We start from the raw sequence: 19706 nt of genomic DNA, 5'->3' as shown, positions 1-19706 counted from the left end.
CACGAACGGTGGCCACCCTTGGTCTCAGCAATTCTGCTAAAGATACAGCCAAGCCATTTGCAGGAGGAAGCATCTGCCATCCCCTCCTCCCGCTCCAGGGCTGGCTCGCCCTTGGCTCCAGTCCTCTGCTCACTCCTCCCCATCCCAGCGACACGGCTGTGGGCTGCATCCCTTCTTGAAAGACAGTTTTTCTGAACCAATTTTAAGGAAGAAGGCTTTAGAGAGCCTCATTTTCTCCCCATCAGATCCCACGCACCACTCCGTGTCACCTCCCTCGCTCCCTTCTCTGCCTCACCCAACCATGCAGACAACATCTGCATCATAGCAAGCTGTAAGAAAACCACAGATTTTCTCGGGAGGCTTTTCAACTTTAATAAATAAGTGGTACAACGGTGCCAGATCCGTGCATCAGGGCTCAAGAGACAAGGGTTACGTTTCAGGGCTGGTGTTCCCTGCGGCAATGCTGAAAGACTGGAGCAGTTTCCAAGGAGGCTGGCGGCTCTGGCTCGGACCTTCTCAGTTGCTGCGGGGTCTTTGTATCGTTACAAAATGGATACCGAAACCCAAGGAAAACCGCGATAGACAGATATTGTGAATTACAAGCTGTGGATAAGGTGCGGATTTAATCCTCTTTAGTCTTCAGCGTTTGTGAACAGGTTGGTATCTCATTTAGTTCCAGAGAACCGCTGCTGCTGTAAAAGCAACCTCTGCCTTCCCAGTTCCTCTCTTGTAGGAAACTGCTTCTGTCGAAGAGCATGAGATACAGAACATAATCCCCATGTCTTAATACCATCATGCACGAGTCACCCTGACAAATGAAGTAGCTGGCTGCATTACTGCTCAGCAATTTAAAGATTCATTTCGTGCTTGACAGGAGAAAACATTGCACAGACCGGCCACCCTCCCTCCAGCAGATGTGGAGGGAAGTGAGATGGGGTAACGAGCTTTCGGCTTGCCCCTGGTCGCTGCCGGGCAGAGCGCTTTCTCCAGTGCCGGGTTTGCAGTTGGACTTTGGTGGGACTTCAAGCAGAGCGTTTCTTCCTTTCAGCAGCACCCCTTCTACGTGGTCTTAGGCACCATTTGGAGAAGAGATCTCACGGGGGGATCGAAGTGCCCCCTCTCCCTGCGTGCCTGCTCGCTGGGTGCGCTCTTACAGCTCGGCATGGCACTTCTTCACACTTTATGCAGAATACTTGAAATAAGAGGGGAAAAAAATAGTCAGTCCACCGACTTTTCATCCCTGCTTTCAACTTCTCAGCTCTGCTGCCTGTTACGTTTTCATTCCAGGGACAAGTAGCGAGGTACACTACAAAATGTCCATGTCCAAGCAGAAGCCCCCGCCGTGCTCCCGGACGGCGATCCCTGAGCAGAGCAGAGGGCTCAGAGGTGCCAGGAGCCCACGTTCACCCTCCCTTGGTGCAGAACTTGTGCTGGCATTTGTTGGCTGGACACGGGGATTTTGTAGCGTTACTCTGCTAGAAAAGGCTGTAACAGAGGCATCGTTACAATGGCAAAAAGCGCGTTGGCAATTTTAGTTGACTTGCAGAGCTGCCGGCAGCTATTTACACATACAGCCATGATGGCATTTTGCTGGGGCTTGCCAGTGGAGGTTTTCCCAGAAAATCTGTATCACCAGTGCTTCGCAGGACAGCTATTCCTCCCTCTGACCCTCCCAGCACCATTTATCGCTGAGGCTGGATTTATGGTAGCCCCTATGCTGCTTTGATCACTGCTCTCCCCCAGATGAGGTGCGGTCATTACAGCAGCTTTGCTAAACATTTTGGGCATTTCTGGGCCCTGATTGTTCCTGTCCCAGCTCCGAAGGCCGTGGGCACCCTCCCCGTTACAAACGGCAAACGGGGCAGTCTGGTGTGCCCGGTGTCACTATCAGAGCAAAAAGCAGGCCACGCCGTGACTAATGCAGAAATGTAATCCCCTCCTCCTCAAAATTTCTCTGTGGAAGAGGAATAAGTGCAGAATTCCTTATAAAAGTTACCATTATGACACTTTTCATTTTTTCATGGATAGCCTGGCTTCCTTCCCTCCAGCTGCTTAGCCAACACAATGCCTGGCTACTCCATAAACACCATCTGAAAAGAAGCAAGTTTCTCTGCAAAAACGCAAGTTTCTCCGCAACCCCGTCTGAAACAGCCCGTTTTCAGGCTATTCTCTTGGGTTGCTCCAGCTCAGGCACAGGGAGATGCCTGGCAGCGAGGTACCGCTCCCGGCAGAGGCTGGGGGTGGATGTCGGGTGTCCGAGGGCAGGGGAGATGCTCACCAGAGTGAGCTGTGTTTGCTGCCGGCTGGACCACCTGCGTGTGCTGTCGGGAAGCGACCTGCATGCCACCAGTGCCACACACTGAATCCTTGACCAAAAAGCACAACCCGCCTCTGGAGCGGCTTCCCCGCCAGCACAGGCTTCGTGAGTCAGAGCGAACGCTGCCGGGACGGGCTGCTGAAGTTCAAAGCGAACGCTGCAACGTGGAGAAGAGGGTGACTGTGCTTTGCATGGTGGGGACGAGTCTTATGCACGGCTTCAGAAATACCCAATTTTTGGGACTGCCTGCCAGTGGTGCGCACAGTCTGGGGAATATAAACCCCTGTAACTGGAGCTGCCAGCCTGTGGCATAAGGACAATCCCGCTGGGTCTCTGCAGGGGGTCTGAGAGTAAAAACCCGACAAGGAAAGTGATACTGGTCCCAGTGCCTCTCCCAGCTGGAGCCCCAGTCCAGTCTGGAGCAGGCTGACCAGCACTACAAGCTCTCACCAGCGTGCAGAGACCACAGATCTATCCATTAGCACAGCAGTGATTTACTTTCCTCTGTCCCTTTCTCAGTGATCCACATCTGCTGAGAACTCAGCCAGCATTTGCTGCAAGCTCTCTGCAAAGCCTCCGAGAGCCCGTTTTGAGCCGTAGCAGCTAATGCAGAACCTGTTGCTGCGTTTGGTGTAGCTGGGGCTGCTTTTCTTCCATACGGTAATTACCATGCATTTACCGACACTGCATTGTATCACCCACTGATTCAGTGTCATGCAGTTTTCCTGCAGCTCTCCGCAGGCGGTTTTTACCTTGAGTAATTCTGTATCACCAGCATCGGGTTGCTGTCAGTAGCGGGGCAGGCTACGGGATGGCAGCAGAGCAGGCAGGGCTGACGCCGCTCGGCCTCCGGGCTGCACAGACCGGGGGGTTTGGGGGCTCCCGGCTGCAGCACGCAGCAGCACCGACCGAAGCTGCTCTGAAGAGGTTTTGAGTTCCTGTTGGAGGATGGCGGCGCTGGGACGTGGGCTTTGACAAATTTGTCTCCATGGTCAGTGTTAAGTCAGTTTGGCATCAGCCAGAGCCACGGCACGGGACAGGCTGCCCCTGCTCCGGCTGGTGCCAGGGGAAAAGCTCCTGCCAAGCTCTCCTTGGCATAAACACAATCCTCCCACCCCTAAATAAACCCATCTACCCTTTGCTCTCTCTTTACCTTTGCTTTGACAGCGGGGCAGGGGCCGTGTTGACATAGTCTGGCTCATCGTCCGGGCTTTCCATCTGCAGAGCTGTGCGTGAGGACGGGAAGCACTGATGAGCAAGCGGCTTGATCTAAAAACACGTACGCGCCACAGACACACTGTGCATCCTGCCGATATTTAGCCTTCGGTGCCGACACGTTTTTGGGCTAAGAAACCTCAGAGCACAGCGTCAAGGTCTCCTTGAAGGGGCTTCAAAGTGGGCACAGCAAATTTGCAAACACTCTGCGAGCAGCGAGTGTGGATGGCTTTTCAGAGCCAAAAAAGACAGACTTAGATTTAATCTAGAGAGTGCGCAAACAGGATAACAAGAATCAGTTTGCTTAGGCAGCTTTCACACCAGAGACGGAAAGCTCTTAAATATATATGTATACATTCACCACTATCTCCCAGGCCAGACTACCCCCCGCGCTGCACAGGAAGCCACACGTTACATTAAACTCCTGCTTAAAGGTTAGCTTAAGAAATACGCAGCCCCGATCACTGCAGGAGAGCCGCCGGCTGACCCACTGGATATACCGCGCGGTTCTTTGTCGGGAGGGGATTACAAGGCCGAGCTTGCACCGGGGCAACTTCAAAACGTACGAGGATCTAAGACATGAAGAGCCCCATCCTCCTGTAGCGTCCCGTGGTCAGGGTTCAGGCACAGCCACCGATGTGGTGGCCTTTCAAGTACTAGAAACACCACGTCCCATCAGAGCAGCGTTCAATTACAAGTGTCTGTAGCATTTTGCACATCGCCTTAGATGTTTATCAGGGATGACTGGGGGGAAAAAATAACTCAAGACAGGGGCGATGGCTCCGTTGCCCTGAGCATGGTCTATACTGGTCTAGCGTGAAGGGCGCCCTGCCCACGAGCCCCATCCCTAAATATAAACAACTGCTGAGAACATACCTTCTGCTTGATAGAGTTTCCATGTGTGTATCGCCGGGCTGTTCTCGTAGTCTACAGCGTCATCTGTGACGAAGAAGAGTTCAGACAGGATGATGTGGAACAGCAAACGGACTAAAACCGGACCTTTGTGAAACCCCCCTCCTACCACCGCTCCCCGGCCACCCCACGCACGTGGCTGAGTTTCCAGCCGGGTGGCTGCCCTCCTGCCCCGGGTCTGCTGACGCTGTCGCATGGCTTTTCCAGCCCTGACCACGCGCCTGGATGTCTGCGGGCACCGACAGGGACCAGACTGGTCCCCGCTGCTCCTGCCTCCTCCAACCGCTCCGTACAAAGCCGGGCAGGAGCAGGGCAGGCTCTAGCAGTGCCGAGAGCCTTGTGTTAATTCTCTGAAGGAAACCAGCTTGACTTCCTATTTTGATTGCAACATCCCAGGACAGGAGCTGGAGGCCCTTAAGCAGACACTGTGGCCCAACACCATCCTCCAGCAGCTCACTGCCTGCAGCCTGCTTGGGCTGGATGGGGTGATGAACCCCCGCTGGGGGCTCGAACCACAGTCAATCTTGGCTGTAACAAGACTGAAAGACCTAGAGAAGCAGTGCAGACCCCAAAGGTCCTGAATTGCTGCAAGGATCTCCCAGTCAAAGGGATCAGCTGGGAGGTGAGCTCTCAGCCAGTGCGGTACCACTGCACGCATTGTCCTGCAGAAAGGGGAGATGCTCCACATCTCCTCTGTGCCTGCGGCAGCCCCTGCACCCCGCTCCGCCGGCACGGAGCTGATGGGAAGAGCTGAGCCTGCGCAGGAGGGGGGTTTCCCTCGGCTGAGCGGGTCACCGTCCCTCTCTGCGCTTCCAGGTACGTTTGTGCGACACGCACGGACCACGAGAGCAACACACCTACCCGGATCAGAGCCGTGAGACAATCCAATGATGACGTTTTGATAGGAATGGGAATCCTCCTCTTTCTCTGGCAGAGAGAAGAAAGAGGGGGGGAAAAGGGCTTAAGGGACCATAGGTGACCTGGGAAGATCCCTCAGCACCTGCTTCCCACAAAAAAATGCACATGACCTAAAAAAATCGTTATTTTCAGTGACTGCCTGTGCTGACCCAGGGATGGGGCATCCCCAGCGCAGTCGAACGGGGCCGTCGCTGCCCCACGGGAGCGCCGTCACCGACGCCATGGAGCGTTGGCCGAGCCTCTCCAGCCACGGCACCACCCACGGAGCTACCCGAGGGTGAAGAGCCAAGGGGACCGTGACTTTTCTTACGAATAGGAATAAAAGCCAGTAAGCATGATTACTCGCCCTGCAGCAGCCCCTCAGGCGAACGGGGGGTCCGGCTCTGGCAAGAGGCAAATGCCCAGCCGCCAGCCCACGGCGGCAGTCGGGAGCGGGCTGTCCTTCCCAGCGCGCATTAAGCTGCGGCTGCAGTGTCTTCTTGGGCTTATGCTCAGTTTCTGGGAAGGAACTGAGCCCCAGTCCCAGCACAACATCTGCCCAAGCCCAGTACACAAATCTATTAGCATCTAGAACCAAGATCTGCTTAAGAGAATGAAGAAAACCCGAGCTCTTTGTTCTGTTGCTGGTTATTTCAGCTCTGCGGACGGGCCGTCGAGCAGCTGAGCCACGCGAGGCCCTGTACTGCTAACCTCAGAACCTGCCGCCGCCAGCACCCGACACCCGGCAGCCGCTGCGCTCACGGCCCCTCAGCTGGAAAAGCTGGCGGAGCGCGCAAGCTGCTGCCCACCCCGCGTCGCCAGCGCTTCTCCAGAGCCTCGGCGAAGGGGAGAGGCACCGAGCCCAGCACATCCACCGATCCCAGCCCCCGGGGGCCAGGGCTGCGCTGCCCAGACCCGGGCGGGAGGGGAGGGCAGGAGCCCTGCCAGCCACCCGGAGCAGCTCCGCAACAGCTACACGCTGACACGGCCTCTAGGCAGCCCTCAGCCACGGGGAAAGCACTAAAACTAATAAGGGATAAAAAAAAACCAACCAAATTCATGTTAATACATTCAGGTTTCTCTTTCTTCCCTCACCCCCGCTTTTTTTTTTTTTAAATAAGGTCGATTTTTTTGGCAAACAAGATATGTCTTCGCCTTTTTTTTAATTTTTTTTTTTCAATTTTTTTTTTCCTCCCCCGTCTCTTTAAATAAAAAAAAAAAAATAGGATTCACATTTTGAAATTCATTTTAGATAAAAATAGATTGATGTGTGAGTCAGCACAGAAAAATGCTGAGTACCCAGGGGAGTAAAAACGTTTCATAGATGCAATATTTGCCTCAAAAAGATGCACTTGAATGGAGCGGTGTATTTCATCCACCTTCATTCGCTAGGCTATAAACAAAGCACACAAAATATTTGAAGGTGTCCCTCTGTTAAAAGGCTTCTGGACAAGGACGTGCCCTTTCCCACACATCTGGGCAGGACCCTGAGGGGCTGCAACCTCCGCTCGCCCCAACCAGATGGGCTACAAGCAGGAAAATGCCCTTATTACCCAAGCAATGGATAATTCGCTGCTGCACAGAGATGAAACAAAGTAAGAACAAAGTGTTTTGTGCAGTCGGAGCCGTGGATGAGTTTGGGCTGTCCTGATTATAGCCAAGGGATGGACTGATCGGGGCTTGGGCATCCCTTGACACACAGACCTAGGCAAGGAAAGCCTGGTGGGCTCCCTGGAGCCACGGGACAGCCGGGCTGGCAGCTGGAGAAGAAGCCCGTCTTGCTCGCGTGGAGACCTTACCGTTGGGTGGTGTGAAGAACCTGACACAGTTGTGGTAATCCAGAGATATGGGCTCCCTGCGAGAAGAAGAGCCACCATTAGCTCCTCCTGGCAGCCCATGGGCTTCCCAGACTGAGCTACAAAGAGCCAGGACCGCACTGGGACCAGTACGGCTCTGCTCGGTTGTGCCGGTGGGCGCCAACCAGCTACTTACACGTAGGCAGCGTCCCCTCGCAGGCAGTCCTCTGCAAGCACAAAGGGTTTGCCGTCAGCTCGCCATGCCATCGTAAACTCAAACCACCATCCCAAAGCACAGCCGGAGAAATTCCCCCAGCGTGGCTACAGCAGATGTCCCCGGCAGCCAGAAAGCCCCGGCACGGCCCCGGAGCCACCCCACGAGCAGAGCCGGGAGGCTGGAGCCGGGGGAGGCAGCCCCCATCCACCCCCGGCCCTGAGAAAGCCGGGGCTCACCACTTCTCATGGACAGATCCTGCCAGCCGGCAGGGAGACCGGGAATATCCTCCCGCGTTTGGGAGAGGAGAGCACAGCCCCACACGCCAATAATCCTCTTAGGGCGAGCGCTGGCTCACGCTGCCCCGGGAGGGAGCCGGGGGCTCACGAGCGTCCTGTCCCTTAATCAGGTCAGCGCACGTCTGATAAAGCAATCGCTAAATTAACCAAGCCGGAGCTCCACCAGCTGCAGTCTTGTCTCCCATCCCCAGTAACCTCCCATCGCCCCCGCAGCCATCCCTCCCCACACCCCCGGCGTGCAGCCCCCGCATTTACCTGTCAGGAAATTCTGGTACCTGGGCTCGGTCCCGCTCCCTGGGGAAAGCAGAGGGGCACGTTACGCTCGGGCCCAGGGTGAGCCGTGGGGGCCGTCCGATGATGGAGCCACTGACTGTTTTGGCATCAGCAGCTCTGCCCTGCTCAGCTCTTTGCCAGGGGACATGGCTGCAAGGTCAGACACCCCGGGGCACCCCTGGGACAGCCAGGGATGATATTTTAAATAATCTGGCCCCGTGGCTCTAACCAGGACTGGTCAGCCATGGCAGCCTGAGCACTGGATTTTAAACTCAGACCCAGGCCAGTTCCCAAGAATATTAAGTACTCCACCCGGAGCACTGCCTCCAGCCCTGGGGCACCAACAGCAGAAGGACACGGAGCTGTTGGAGCGGGGCCAGAGGAGGCCCCGGAGATGCTGGGAGGGCTGGAGCCCCTCTGCTGTGGGGACAGGCTGAGAGAGCTGGGGGGGTTCAGCCTGGGGAAGAGAAGGCTCCGGGGAGACCTTCCAGCCCCTTCTAGTCCCTAAAGGAAGGTGAGCCCTTGGCCCAGGTTGCCCAGAGAAGCTGTGGCTGCCCCATCCCTGGAGGGGTTCAAGGCCAGGTTGGACGGGGCTTGGAGCAACCTGGGCTGGTGGGAGGCGTCCCTGCCCAGGGCAGGGGGTGGCACTGGGTAGGCTTCAAGGTCCCTTCAACCCCAACCATTCCATGATTTTATGATGAAGTGTCACTGTGCAGACCAGCCACAAGCGTCGTGGGTAGGCGCTAATGACAGCAGTTAACTTTATCATCACCCAGCCAGTTTCCAGGATAACCCCCCACCCTGCCCTGCCTGGGGTCCCAGCAGTCAGTAACCAGCCTCTCGAGGGCTGTCTTCCCAAAACCCGCAGGAGCTCCCAGCCGGCACCTACACAAACAAGTCGGGATTTGCAACACCCCCATTTATGAATTTTGTGGTAGGTGCTTGCCCCGTGGCTGCGAGGATGGAGCGAGCAGTGAACTGGTGCCCATGCTGGGGGAGATGCTCACCGTATCCAGCGCGGCGGGAGGCACCGAGCTCCTCGGTGGTTTTCCTGAAAGAGAGAAAAGGGAGCTAAAAGGCCAGGTCTGAGCAAACCCTACCAGTGGTTACAAACCACAGCAATGACTAAGCCAGAAGGACCATGCGTGAAACCTCCCCGTGAGTTTACACAGGAAACACATCAAGCAATGGGAAATTAAGGGTTTGGGGTCAAATCCCAAAATGGGAATAGCTATGCCTGAATATTGCTGCAGGGTTAATGTGGCTGTGTAGTTCTGGAGTGTTTTGGTGATGGAGAAAAGGGGATTCCTCGTGTCAAACTGCTTATAAACAAAGAATGGCCATTTCTTTTTCATGACGTACCTATTATGGACAGCCACGGCTCACGTCCTTGGGCTCAATTTAAACGCTTGCCAGTAGAATGCAGTCAGACTGAAGAAAATCCAGAAGTAGTCTAAAGCCAGTATTGACCATGCAGAAATTAAGCAACCTGATCTAGTTGAAGATGTCCCTGCTCATCGCAGGGGGGTTGGACTAGATGACCTTTAGAGGTCCCGTCTGACCCAAACTATTGTGTGATTCTAAGCATACCCCAAGCCACATCTATAGGGTCCAGAACCCCATCCCAAACATTCACGTATGTTGGGTGACTCCATCCAACCTTGGCTCTACAGCTAGGTTTCGACAGGGTTTTTTTTACCTACCTTGCTATTGATAAGTTTGCAGTTTCCTTAATTTGATCCAGCCTTCGGGTTGCAGCTAGCACCAAGAACAAAATGAGATGTTAATGATTACGGCAGCAGCAGATATTTCAACGAGCACAGAGCATCCACCAGAGAGGATTCCCAGGTACTGGCAAGCATTTTTCTAATGCATCCCTAAACAGCTTCCAAATCATTCCTCAAAAGTACATAAGTGGCCAAAATGGGAAACAAATAAGAGGAAAAGCTGGTGTCTGTGCAGACCACAGAGCGAGCAAACACACAGCGGAGGAAGCTACAACCCCAGTCGCTGCTTTATTTCCTATTCTCCCCCAAACCCGCTTGATTCGGGAGCCTTTCCCACGCCCAGCACCCTTCCCTTCACACCGCGAGATGCCCTGGTAAGGTCGTGGGCTTTGGTCAGGTTGGGCTGAAGCAAAGGCTTGTAGGGGGGTTTGTGGGGCTGAGACCGGCCCCAGGGAGAGGAGCGGCCCCGCAGAGCCCGTCTGCAGACGGTGACATTTAATACAGACCCCGTCAGCAGCTCGTTTCAGGATAAAAATCAAAAGGTCAGCGCCTAACCCAACTTGCCGCAGGAAGCAGCAAGAGGGCGATGATAAATGAGTCACTCCTATCGATTCGGGTTCACCCACACTGTTGTTTTCACAGGGCGAGCGGAGTTTGAAGAGCCCAAGCTCATGTGGGGTTGCATTTCAGTGACATTGCTTCGGTGATTTATTTTCAATGCAAAGGGAGATTTTTTCCTAGAGCTCAGAATTCGCATTGCTAGAAGCATTTAAGGTGGCTTTATAACTAAGTTGGTGCCACCAACTACGGTGGCCGTCTAATACAATTTCACAGCCTGGCTTCCAGGTGACCCTTTTACTTTTCCTTTCGCCCCATTCTGTGCATGCACGTCCCCCACCCCGCAACGCAGGAGCCCCGTGAAATGTTCATACTCACTGGAATGGGATCGAATCACCTCAAACCGCTGCTGGCTTTCGAGCCTGGAAAAAATAGAAGTACAACCTCAGCTGGATTTTGGGGTCTATGCCAGAGACCGCCCTGTTCGGTGGGCAGAGGGGGGAGAGCACAGCCCCCACGCTGGGCTTGGTGGAATGCCGAGGTGCCTCGCTCCGCGCGTCACGCAGGACCCACACGAGCTGGGACCAGTTTCACGGATGCCTCTTTGACTCTTTAAAGTCACGATGTGCTTATGGACCACTGGCAGAGCAGCCGACGTCAGCTCAGGGAAGGACCCAGGGATGAGGAAAACATCATCTAGGATAATTCCTACTCTGACAAGTTATAGAATCATAGAAGTGTTACGGTTGGAAGGGACCTTTAAGATCATCGAGTCCAACCATCAACCCAGCACGGCCCAGTGACCACTGACCCACGTCCCTCAGCACCACGTCTGCCCGGCTTTTGAATACCCCTGGGGACGGCGACTCCACCACTGCCCTGGGCAGCCTGTTCCAAGGCTTGACAACCCTTTCTGTGAAGAAATTTCTGCTAATATCCATCCTAAACCTCCCCTGGCACAACTTGAGGCCGTTTCCCCTTGTCCCATGGCCTGTTCCCTGGGAGAAGAGCCCGACCCCCCCTGGCTGCCCCCTCCTTTCAGGGAGCTGTGGAGAGCGAGAAGGTCTCCCCTCAGCCCCCTTTTCTCCAGGCTGAACACCCCCAGCGCCCTCAGCCGCTCCTCACCAGACTCGTGCTCTAGTGATGCAACGGTTAAGGCCAGAAGAGCATTTTCACCCACAAAAAACTGTGTGTTCACCCATGAAATGGCTTCAAACCCCACTGCTTCGCCTCCATTGCTGTCCCTGCCCCCCCAACATCCCTTAACATCAAACTGAAAAAAATAACGTACGTGATCAATGCTAAAAATAACACACGTGCCCAATAACCTCTTTACTTTTTAGTTAACAGGGGAGCTGCTCTTCAGAGCATGACAGGATTCAATGGCTCTTCCACTGCAGGTGCATACAGGCACTAATTAACTCTGATTTTGGGACACCAAAAGTGTCCCTTTCCCCCCCCCGACTTTTCATTCGTGTCACCCCCCATCCCAAGCCAGTATTCACGGCAAAGGGCTGGCTAGGAGACGAGGCGTCAGGCAAAGGACCTCACTGCAAAGTCTGCAAATGTACAGAGTTAAACCACTTTGTTCACAAAAAGCCCAAACTAACCCAAAACAGATCTCAAAAAAGAGCACACAATACCACAAGTCTGAAGTCAAACTGCCCGACCCAGGTATAAATTTAAAGAAGTGGGGATGATTCGGCGCGAGCCTGCGGGGGCCGGAGCCCGGGCTCCTTGTCCATGGGGCTCCCGTGGCCCACACCAAAGCCCTTCCCCAGCGCCGGGCAAGCGGGGCAGGAGGAAAACCCCGACCCCACGCAGGCCTTCGCAGAGCACCTTTGTACCACGTTTGCCCCTATATCAAAGGTTACAAGCCAGCTTTTTTTTTTTTTAATATAATTTAGCTGTGGTTTGTCTGTTGCTGAAGGAAGTAGGGGGTGTGCGTGTGCGTACGGTGCGTTTCCTTCGCTGCCTGTGCCGTGGTCGGTGCTGGCTCCGGCACAGGGTCCCAAGCACCAGCCAAGGGCAGGGGCTCCTGTATGAAGTTCCCAACCTCTCCACCCCATCTCGGGGCACCACGGGACGGGATAAGGACTTGCCCTTCCAATTCTCCCAGACTTTTTTTTTCCCCCCCAACTACTTAATGACTCACAGGCATCACAGTCAAAGCTTCAGTTTCATTTTGGATTATTCATTGTAAAGGCATTAACCCTTTCAGCAGTGCACCGGGCAGGGGCACACCACCCTGCACGCCCCATTCTGGGATTATTTTATTTTACAAAAACCCAGATTTCAGCTGTGGGGGACGGAGTGGGTCTGGCTCCGGCCAGGGTCTCACCCTGGGCGAGCTGTTTGGGGGAGAAACGCGATTGTGAAAGGCAACTTACGGGCTCCTCCGCTCACTCGGCTGCTTCTCTCGCTTGGAAGCTGGAAGACAAGGGGGAAAAAGAGCTCTCAGAAAAGGATGATTTGGGAGTTAATAAAACACATTCACAAAACTTCTTCAACTGGGAGCACCAGAGGACAGTGGAGGCAGCGAGCAGCAGTCGCGATAGGGTTTTATTTTTTTAAACCATGTCTAAAGTGCAGTAATTGTGTTAGCCACCACAAAGCAAGCAAGCCATTCCTGTCCCCAAAACCCACCCAGCGCTCAGAGGTGGGCTCGAAGCCCCACTGGGGTGGGTGCTCGCCCCATTCCCTCTGTATTTAACGTAACATGAGTACATCCCCCAGGCTCTCCTCCCGTGCCTCTGCAGGGTCTGTGCATGCAGAGGTGCTCCTCCCGGGTGGAGCATCCCAAAGCCACCCACCACGGTGCCCATGGAGAAGGGCCTACAGCCCACGGGCTGGGAAGCACCCCAGGGAAGGGGTTCTGCAGGGTCGGGGGTCCTTCCCCCCAGCCGCTCCCCGGCCACCCAGCAGAGACCCTTCCCGGCTCAACCTGCTGGGAGCACCCCCGCCAGGGCAAAGCTCCCCGTGGCCGAGCAGGACCAAACCCGCCGGAGGGGACACCCCAGGAGGAAAGGGTCTGCCCGGTGCGACCCACCCAGCCCAGCCCAGCCCGGGAAGGACCTTACCGGAGAGCTGGCACTTGACGCAGAGGCTGATGGCGGCCCCGAGCAGCATCAGCGCGGCGGCCGCCCACAGCAGCTCCAGCTGCGCCATGGCCCGGCCGCGTCCAGCCTGAAACACAGCGGCGAGGGGAGCCCCTGAGCGCGGGGGCACGGGCGGGCTGAGCACCCGCCCCGCAGGGCGCCGGCACCCCCAGAGAGCTGGGGTTTGCTGAGGGTGCCGAAGAGACTGGGGGGTCGCAGGGCTGCAGACGCGCTCCCAGCCCAGGAGGACCCGAGCAGACCCCGGCGCCCACCCCAGGGCCCACCCTCCGCGTCGCCGCGGGAGGGAGAGGAGGCTCACGGGGTTTCCCTCGGCACAAGGAGGAAAAAAACCACCTGGATTTACCCACTCCCAACCCCGTAAACCACATTGCCATCATCAAACATCATAACAGATACTATTTTTTAATATTCAGAAGAGAGGGCAAGAAGGCAGGCACTTTGAAATATTCAAGACCTTTGTACGAGGCACTTTGGCTACTTCCCTACAGTGCAGAATCACTTTAAATGTTAAATTCCACACACTTTTTCCTGCGTTGGGCTGGCTCAGACACCAGCTCTTCCCCTCCTTTCCACGACAGGCTCTTCCTCAAACAGCAGCTAACATTTTGTAATAATCGGCATGATTTGGCTTCACTTTCTTCCTTTAAAATACAAAACATCTTATAAATATCACGGAAAGCTGCCTGCTGGGACTGGGGAAGATTGTTTAGCTCATTCCTATTGCCCAGGGCCAGATTTTCTTTATTTACGGATTATTTTAATTTATTTTTGTTTTGCATAAACTTCTTTGGCCCCGAGGGATGGAGATGCTTCAACTTGCCAAAGGCCAGTACGTCACTGCTCTGCCTGGCAGGAAGCTTTCCTGCCGCCTAACCTGAATCTCCCTTATTACGACTCATGACGGTACTGTATTGCTACAGCCACTGCGCGTGAAAAGTGAATTATGTGTCTATAACATTAGTAACTAAAATAATTAGAAATCTTTAAACAAATATCAATAACAGAGGATAGAAAACAGCAGCCTGATTCTGCCCTGCTCGGCACCTTCTGCCTCCGCTTGTGTAAAGCGGAATCAATAACATTTCCCTGCCCAAAGTGGGAGCCGCCCCGACACCCTGCTCACACGGGAGAAAACCTGAAGGTCTCGCTGCAGCAGCTGAACCTCTCGGTGCTGAGCAAACACCCTCGCGCCCGTGTGGCCAAAGATGCCAGCGGGAGGTTTGGGTCCGGTTTGGCACTGGAGTCCCAGCGCTACACCCGTGTCCACTGCGATCGCCGGATGGGATGGGCTGCCCGGGGTTTGGTGCCAGCATCCTCTCGGCGGTGCCCAAACATGCTCTTGCCCCCCAGAAGGGGCCCTACAGCCGGCAGGACGTCGGCTTGGCTTCGAGACATCTCTGCTGGTGGGCAAACCGGGGTTATTTCTACCCCCTTCGAGGCTGCCTGGGCTCCCAGGGACACGGCAGCTCCGCACTCGCTCCACGGTGGATCTGCTCTTTGCAGACCCCCCGGGGGCCCTTCCCTGGGATGAGTCGTTTTAGGTTAACGACATGTCCAGACCCCCAGGGATCCACCCCGGAGGGGCAGGACCAGCACCCCGCGACCAGCGTCCCCAGCCGGGAGTTCAGGGACGGAGCCTGGTCAAAACCACGTGGTTTCTCGCATCTCACATGTGGCATCTCACCATCCCCCCTGGAAACCATGAGCTGTGGATCATCCCTAAAGCGTCGGCAAGGGGCAGCTAAGGGAAGCTGGCCCAAAGCTGGTGACCGAAATTCAGTATACAAAGGGCTGTAACATCGCTGGTTTGTGGGTTTTTTCGCTTATTGGTTTTTTCGGGGGGGGTGGGGGGTGGTGGTGGTGGTGGTGTTCTCCTCTTCCCCCCCCCCCCCCCCCTTTTTTTTTTTTAATCCCCCTTGCCCCCCCCCTTTTTTTTTTCTTTTAAGTAAAGGCAGGGCAGAGCTGAAGGCACCTGACAGCACTGACCTAGTTTGTGCCTTTGTAGGACAGACCGACCGCTGTCTCCCTTCTAGACCCGGCTTTATTTCGGCAGCAACGCAGCACACCCGGGCTGCTCCCGAGCCCCTCGCGCACCAGCCACCCCAAGGGCAGTTATTCGCAGGGGCTGCGAGCTGGGCACCGCGCGTCCCATCCCCATCCCAGTGTCCCCAGCATCCCCCGGACACACCGAGTCACAACAGCAGCCCGGGGGGCATCGTTTGTGTTCACCACACACCCAGCTCCCTGGAAATCCCCTCTTTTGGTACAAAGCCTCCTCTCGTAAGGAGCTGGCGGAGGAAGGGGATGAACAGATGCATGGCAAGCAGAAGGCTGGAGGCACTTACTCACAGCTGGCGGGATATAAATAAAATATCTGGAAGGCTGAACGTGCTTTCCCTGTTCTCCGCCCTGGGGAGATGGCGAGGAGGATAAATAGGCTGGAGCCACCGAGGGCTGTGATGAGCCCGTGGCGTACACGAAGGACGCACGGAGCAAATAACCCGCTGCTCAGCCCCGCTTTCGGGATGCTGAATTCAAACACGGGGAAAAAACAGGTTCCCCATCTGGTTCCAGCTCCTCAGGAGTAAAATTCAGAGAGTGGCAAAATGCCCTCTTCTCTTTATACACTTCTCTGTTCTCCTTTTTTATGTGTTTATATATATAGGTTTCTTTTCCCCCTTTTCGTGCAGACAGAAGTTCCTCCTTGCAGGAGGAAGCCGACTCGGCCGCAGCATGTGCCTCCCGCAGCCCCGGCACCACGGCTCTGCGAAATCCCCCAGGAGAGAATCCCGAACGAGCGATTCCGGGGGCAGCGAGAGGCCGGCGGCGGGAGGGAGCGGCGATGGCGGCAGCGCGGCCCCTCTCCTGCCGGGGGAAGCTCCACAGCCCCAGTGGGGCTGCGCTTTTCATGGCCTCGGGTATTTTTAGCAGTGAAAGAAACAAGGGTGGTTTTTTTTTTAAATGGGAAGAATTAATGGACTTGCAAAAGATCATTTGCTCCGTACATGCTGGGTCGCATCAGCCCAGCGGCTGTGCGGAAGGTTTCTAGTCCTAAATTAAGGATTAAACCCGGTAATGGGGCTCAGTGTACACAGCCAAGGGACGAGAGGTTGTTTTACCAGGGGAGACTGAAAAGTCTCTCGCTTTTAGGTCTCCTAAAGCTGAGAGCGAGAGTACCTGGCCATTCACTGTCTATCTGTCCAAGAGAAACACCAAAGCGAGAAAAATTAAATTTAAATAATACAACAGTGGCATAAAAATGAACAGTACAAGCTGGCCACGCACAGGCTAGAAATAAAATCCCTAATGGATGGAAAGTCTGGAAGAACTTTCCAACAGCAGCGGAAGAGGCAGAAAGCTGCCTTAAGAACCCTTTAAGAGTACTTAAAACGTACTTAAACTTTTTGCTGAAAAACCAGGCGAATGTGGAACGCGTTGATGTGGCATCAGCGAAAGCGGCTGGTTTTCTGGCAGACCATTTCTGAAGCCCTTTTACCTCTGTCAAGCCCCCCCCCTCCCGCCCAAGTTCACGCTGCAAGATAAAGACCGAAATCGCAGGTTTATGTCATGTATTCAACCTATGAATTAAAAAAAATGCCCAAAAGGCAAATACAAACCAGTTTTCTCTCCCCTCCGGAGGGTTTTGTGGTCTGCACCAGTTTGCAATAAATTAAGGACTGGTTCAGACTGATTGAGTGAGTCACCGGCATGAAATATAAAGTGGAGAGTTTATTTAAAAACCTCGCCATATGAAATTTAGCACAGGGCCTTGTTGAACAGATGCAATATTCAGCCTGACTCGACGTCTCTAACATTTCTAAGAAAAGAAACACTACTTTCTGTTTGTCTACGTTGCACAGATTGCCGCAGAAAGTCCCGTCGCTTCAGAAATTCAAGTCTCAGACCAAGGAAGCTCCTGCGGTTGGAACCACTTCAAGAACCAGCGCTGAGCCTCCCGAAAAGCTCCTTCCCAGAGGTCTGCACATCCCATTTCCCACCAGATTTTATGCCGGTGTAACTTTTCTGAGGAAAGCCGCTACAGCATAGATGCAGCGTGGTTTGGGACAGCTATTCGTGCTCTGTTTCATGCCAGGGGAGCAGCAGATGCATTTTGGTAGAACACGGGACAAGAGGGAAAATTGGAATTGATAAGTCAACCTCAAGATAAATTATTCATTTTGTAAAATGCCTTAAAAAAACCCAAACCCTCAGGTCGAAAATCACAACAAGCATGGCAGCATAGGGAGGTAATTCACAGAAACATCTTATATTTGTCCTTAATCTCCCCTGTCTCAGGCAGCAGCAAAGACATGCCCCATCCTTCGCCGGCGCCGAGGAGTCCAGGGGGACGCCACATTCGGAACTGCAGATAGAGGCAACGCGCACGTATGTAACCAAGTGTTCCTATTACTCCAGAGCAATGAAAACGAGCCAATGTCACACCAGATTATCCCATAATTACCCTGTTTTGCTAAAGCATCTACCTCATGGCCCATATTACACCGAACATTGATCACAAGAGAAAACCGATGCAAAGACAAAGCACTTTTCTACCTAGGAGTGGTAACCGCAAGCACTTGTACGCAGTAAAATAAATATATTCATATACACGATGCCAGTCAGCCCTGAAACCAATGGAAAATCCCAAAAGTGTAGTTAAAGTCAGCTATTTCGTCAGACTGGCCTTTGGAGGGGGAAACAGCATGGGCTGCAGCACTCCCAGAAGCTACGGGCAGGAGCCAGAAGTGGGACCGAACGGATTTGGGATGAAGCAGGACCGAATGGACGAATTTGGGATGAGGGCAGCTCAGCTCAGCTCAGCCTGAACCTTCCAGAATTTTTTTTGTAGATGTGAATGCAGAAATAATGTAATTTAAAAAAAAGCCATGCCGCCATCAGCAGGTGGGGTGGGGAGATGTAAAGAGCGGTATTGTAAAACGGGCCATCCGGGCTGTACGGGACAGACTCTGCCCTTGGGTCCCGAGGGGGGCAAGTGCTGCTGAGAAGGGATATTTGGGAATTTTCATACCTCGGAGCTCGTCAGGTGACGGCCGTGAGCAGCGGCGAGGAGCAACCTCCCGTGTTGCTTTTCAGAGGGGTTTTGCAGGGATGACCTTGAACCCTCCTGAAAAGGGTCACCGAGATCTAACCTCGGATCTCTGAGCCCGCCGAAATCAGTGGGACACCCCACCTGCCCCAAAGCCTTCAGAGGAGCCCCGGGCACCTTTCCGTCCCCATCCCTCCCTCCCTCCCTCTCCCTCTCCCACCTCACCGCAGCCTCAGCCGCTCTCCCCCGTCCGTCCCATCTCCTCCTGCCTCTCGCGGCCGCAGCCACCAGCGCTGGAGCCGGTTCCTCCGGGGCCCGTCAGCCAGTTTCTGGTTTCCTGTCATCATCTGAATCACTAACCCCAACATCCGCCGCCCGGCCGGTCAGCGCCCCGCCGCCTCACGAGGGGGACCCGCCACGCTGCTCGCACGGACCCAGCCCCGCAGCCTCCGGGTTCCTCTGCCGCGGGGAGAGGAAGATGCTGGGGCAGCGAGGGACCGCGCAGGCCACCACACTCCCTCCCCGAGCAGCCCTTGCTTCAAGGTTCAGACGGGGCCCCCAGAAAGTTCAGGTTTCCTTTTAGCAAAGAGCCTTCGCAGGATTTAACACCACACACTGGCAAAACTCATAGCAGATAATGCAAATAGCAAGTCCTCTCTTAGTTCGGGTTGTTTTGGTTTTTTCGTTTGTGTTGGTTTGGGTTTTTTTCAAAAAAGATGATGTCAAGCCTCAAAAAGGCAGCAAAGAGCCTGAGGTCACCATTGCTAACAGCCAAACCTGCAGCTCTTGTCCAGAGCTGTGAGAATAAAGCTATTTCTGTAAGAATAAAACTATTTCTCATGCTTCAGCGGTCGCAGTTTGCGGACATCAGGCATAATTTCACTGAAGTCTTTACAAAAAAAATTATAAAACTTAGTAGCTCGTTGATGTTTTTGGTGCTTGACTAGATAAGGAGGGTTTATGAATTACTGGGAGTTTATCCCGGCTTCGAGCTCTGTCGCAGCACATGGAATTCGTGTCCTGCCGCAGGACCAGGAAGGCCAGCGGGCACGCACAGCAGCCCGGTACGGTTGTAGCTACCGGAGTGCGACAGCCAGCCGGGCACACGCTTTGCTGCCGCAAACTGAACAACGTTTCATGCTGCCTCCCACCAAGGCTCTATAACACCTCTCTCACATACGGCCATGTAAATTATTCCCTAAAGGGGAATTTTTTTTATATTTAAATTAGGGCACTCTCAAGCCGCCACAACCAGTCATCTACGTCCATCTCTCTCCACAACAGAAGGCGACTCTTCTATCACAAAAATAATAAAACAGCCAACTGTTTACA

General features: G+C 54.3%; 1 protein-coding gene across 7 annotated transcripts; it reads right to left on the bottom strand.

Moving 5' to 3' along the window:
• Positions 1–362: 362 nt before the first annotated feature.
• Positions 363–18849, bottom strand: LAT2 (linker for activation of T cells family member 2). 7 transcript variants are annotated; one of them, XM_063342341.1, is made up of 14 exons: positions 18595–18661; positions 18357–18452; positions 13289–13394; positions 12599–12638; positions 10587–10630; positions 9627–9681; positions 8931–8974; positions 7906–7944; positions 7334–7364; positions 7141–7196; positions 5306–5371; positions 4409–4471; positions 3471–3543; positions 363–1192 (listed from the first exon to the last, which is right to left on the bottom strand). In XM_063342341.1, exons 3-14 carry the CDS (start codon positions 13374–13376, stop codon positions 1174–1176), a joined length of 618 nt encoding a protein of 205 aa, XP_063198411.1. In that variant the 5' UTR covers positions 13377–13394; positions 18357–18452; positions 18595–18661; the 3' UTR covers positions 363–1173. The 7 variants fall into 7 exon arrangements, with proteins under 7 accessions (XP_063198411.1, XP_063198410.1, XP_063198409.1 ...); XM_063342340.1 differs by lacking the exons at positions 18357–18452; positions 18595–18661 and adding an exon at positions 18735–18849; XM_063342339.1 differs by lacking the exon at positions 18357–18452 and having other exon boundaries at positions 18595–18712.
• Positions 18850–19706: the final 857 nt, after the last annotated feature.

Source organism: Chroicocephalus ridibundus, chromosome 7 (genome assembly GCF_963924245.1).
Source record: "Chroicocephalus ridibundus chromosome 7, bChrRid1.1, whole genome shotgun sequence".
Lineage (NCBI taxonomy): Eukaryota > Metazoa > Chordata > Aves > Charadriiformes > Laridae > Chroicocephalus > Chroicocephalus ridibundus.
Note: the sequence above shows the minus strand (reverse complement) of the source record. Positions and strands in the feature narration are given on the sequence as shown.

Bases quoted from the DNA above. Each gene is read 5' to 3' on its own strand.
- LAT2 (XM_063342340.1), bottom strand. From the start codon at position 13,376: ATGGCGCAGCTGGAGCTGCTGTGGGCGGCCGCCGCGCTGATGCTGCTC. The intron at 12,639-13,288 runs GTAAGGTCCTTC...CTTGTCTTCCAG, and splicing joins CGTCAAGTGCCAGCTCTCCG to CTTCCAAGCGAGAGAAGCAG. The intron at 10,631-12,598 runs GTAAGTTGCCTT...TATTTTTTCCAG, and splicing joins CCGAGTGAGCGGAGGAGCCC to GCTCGAAAGCCAGCAGCGGT.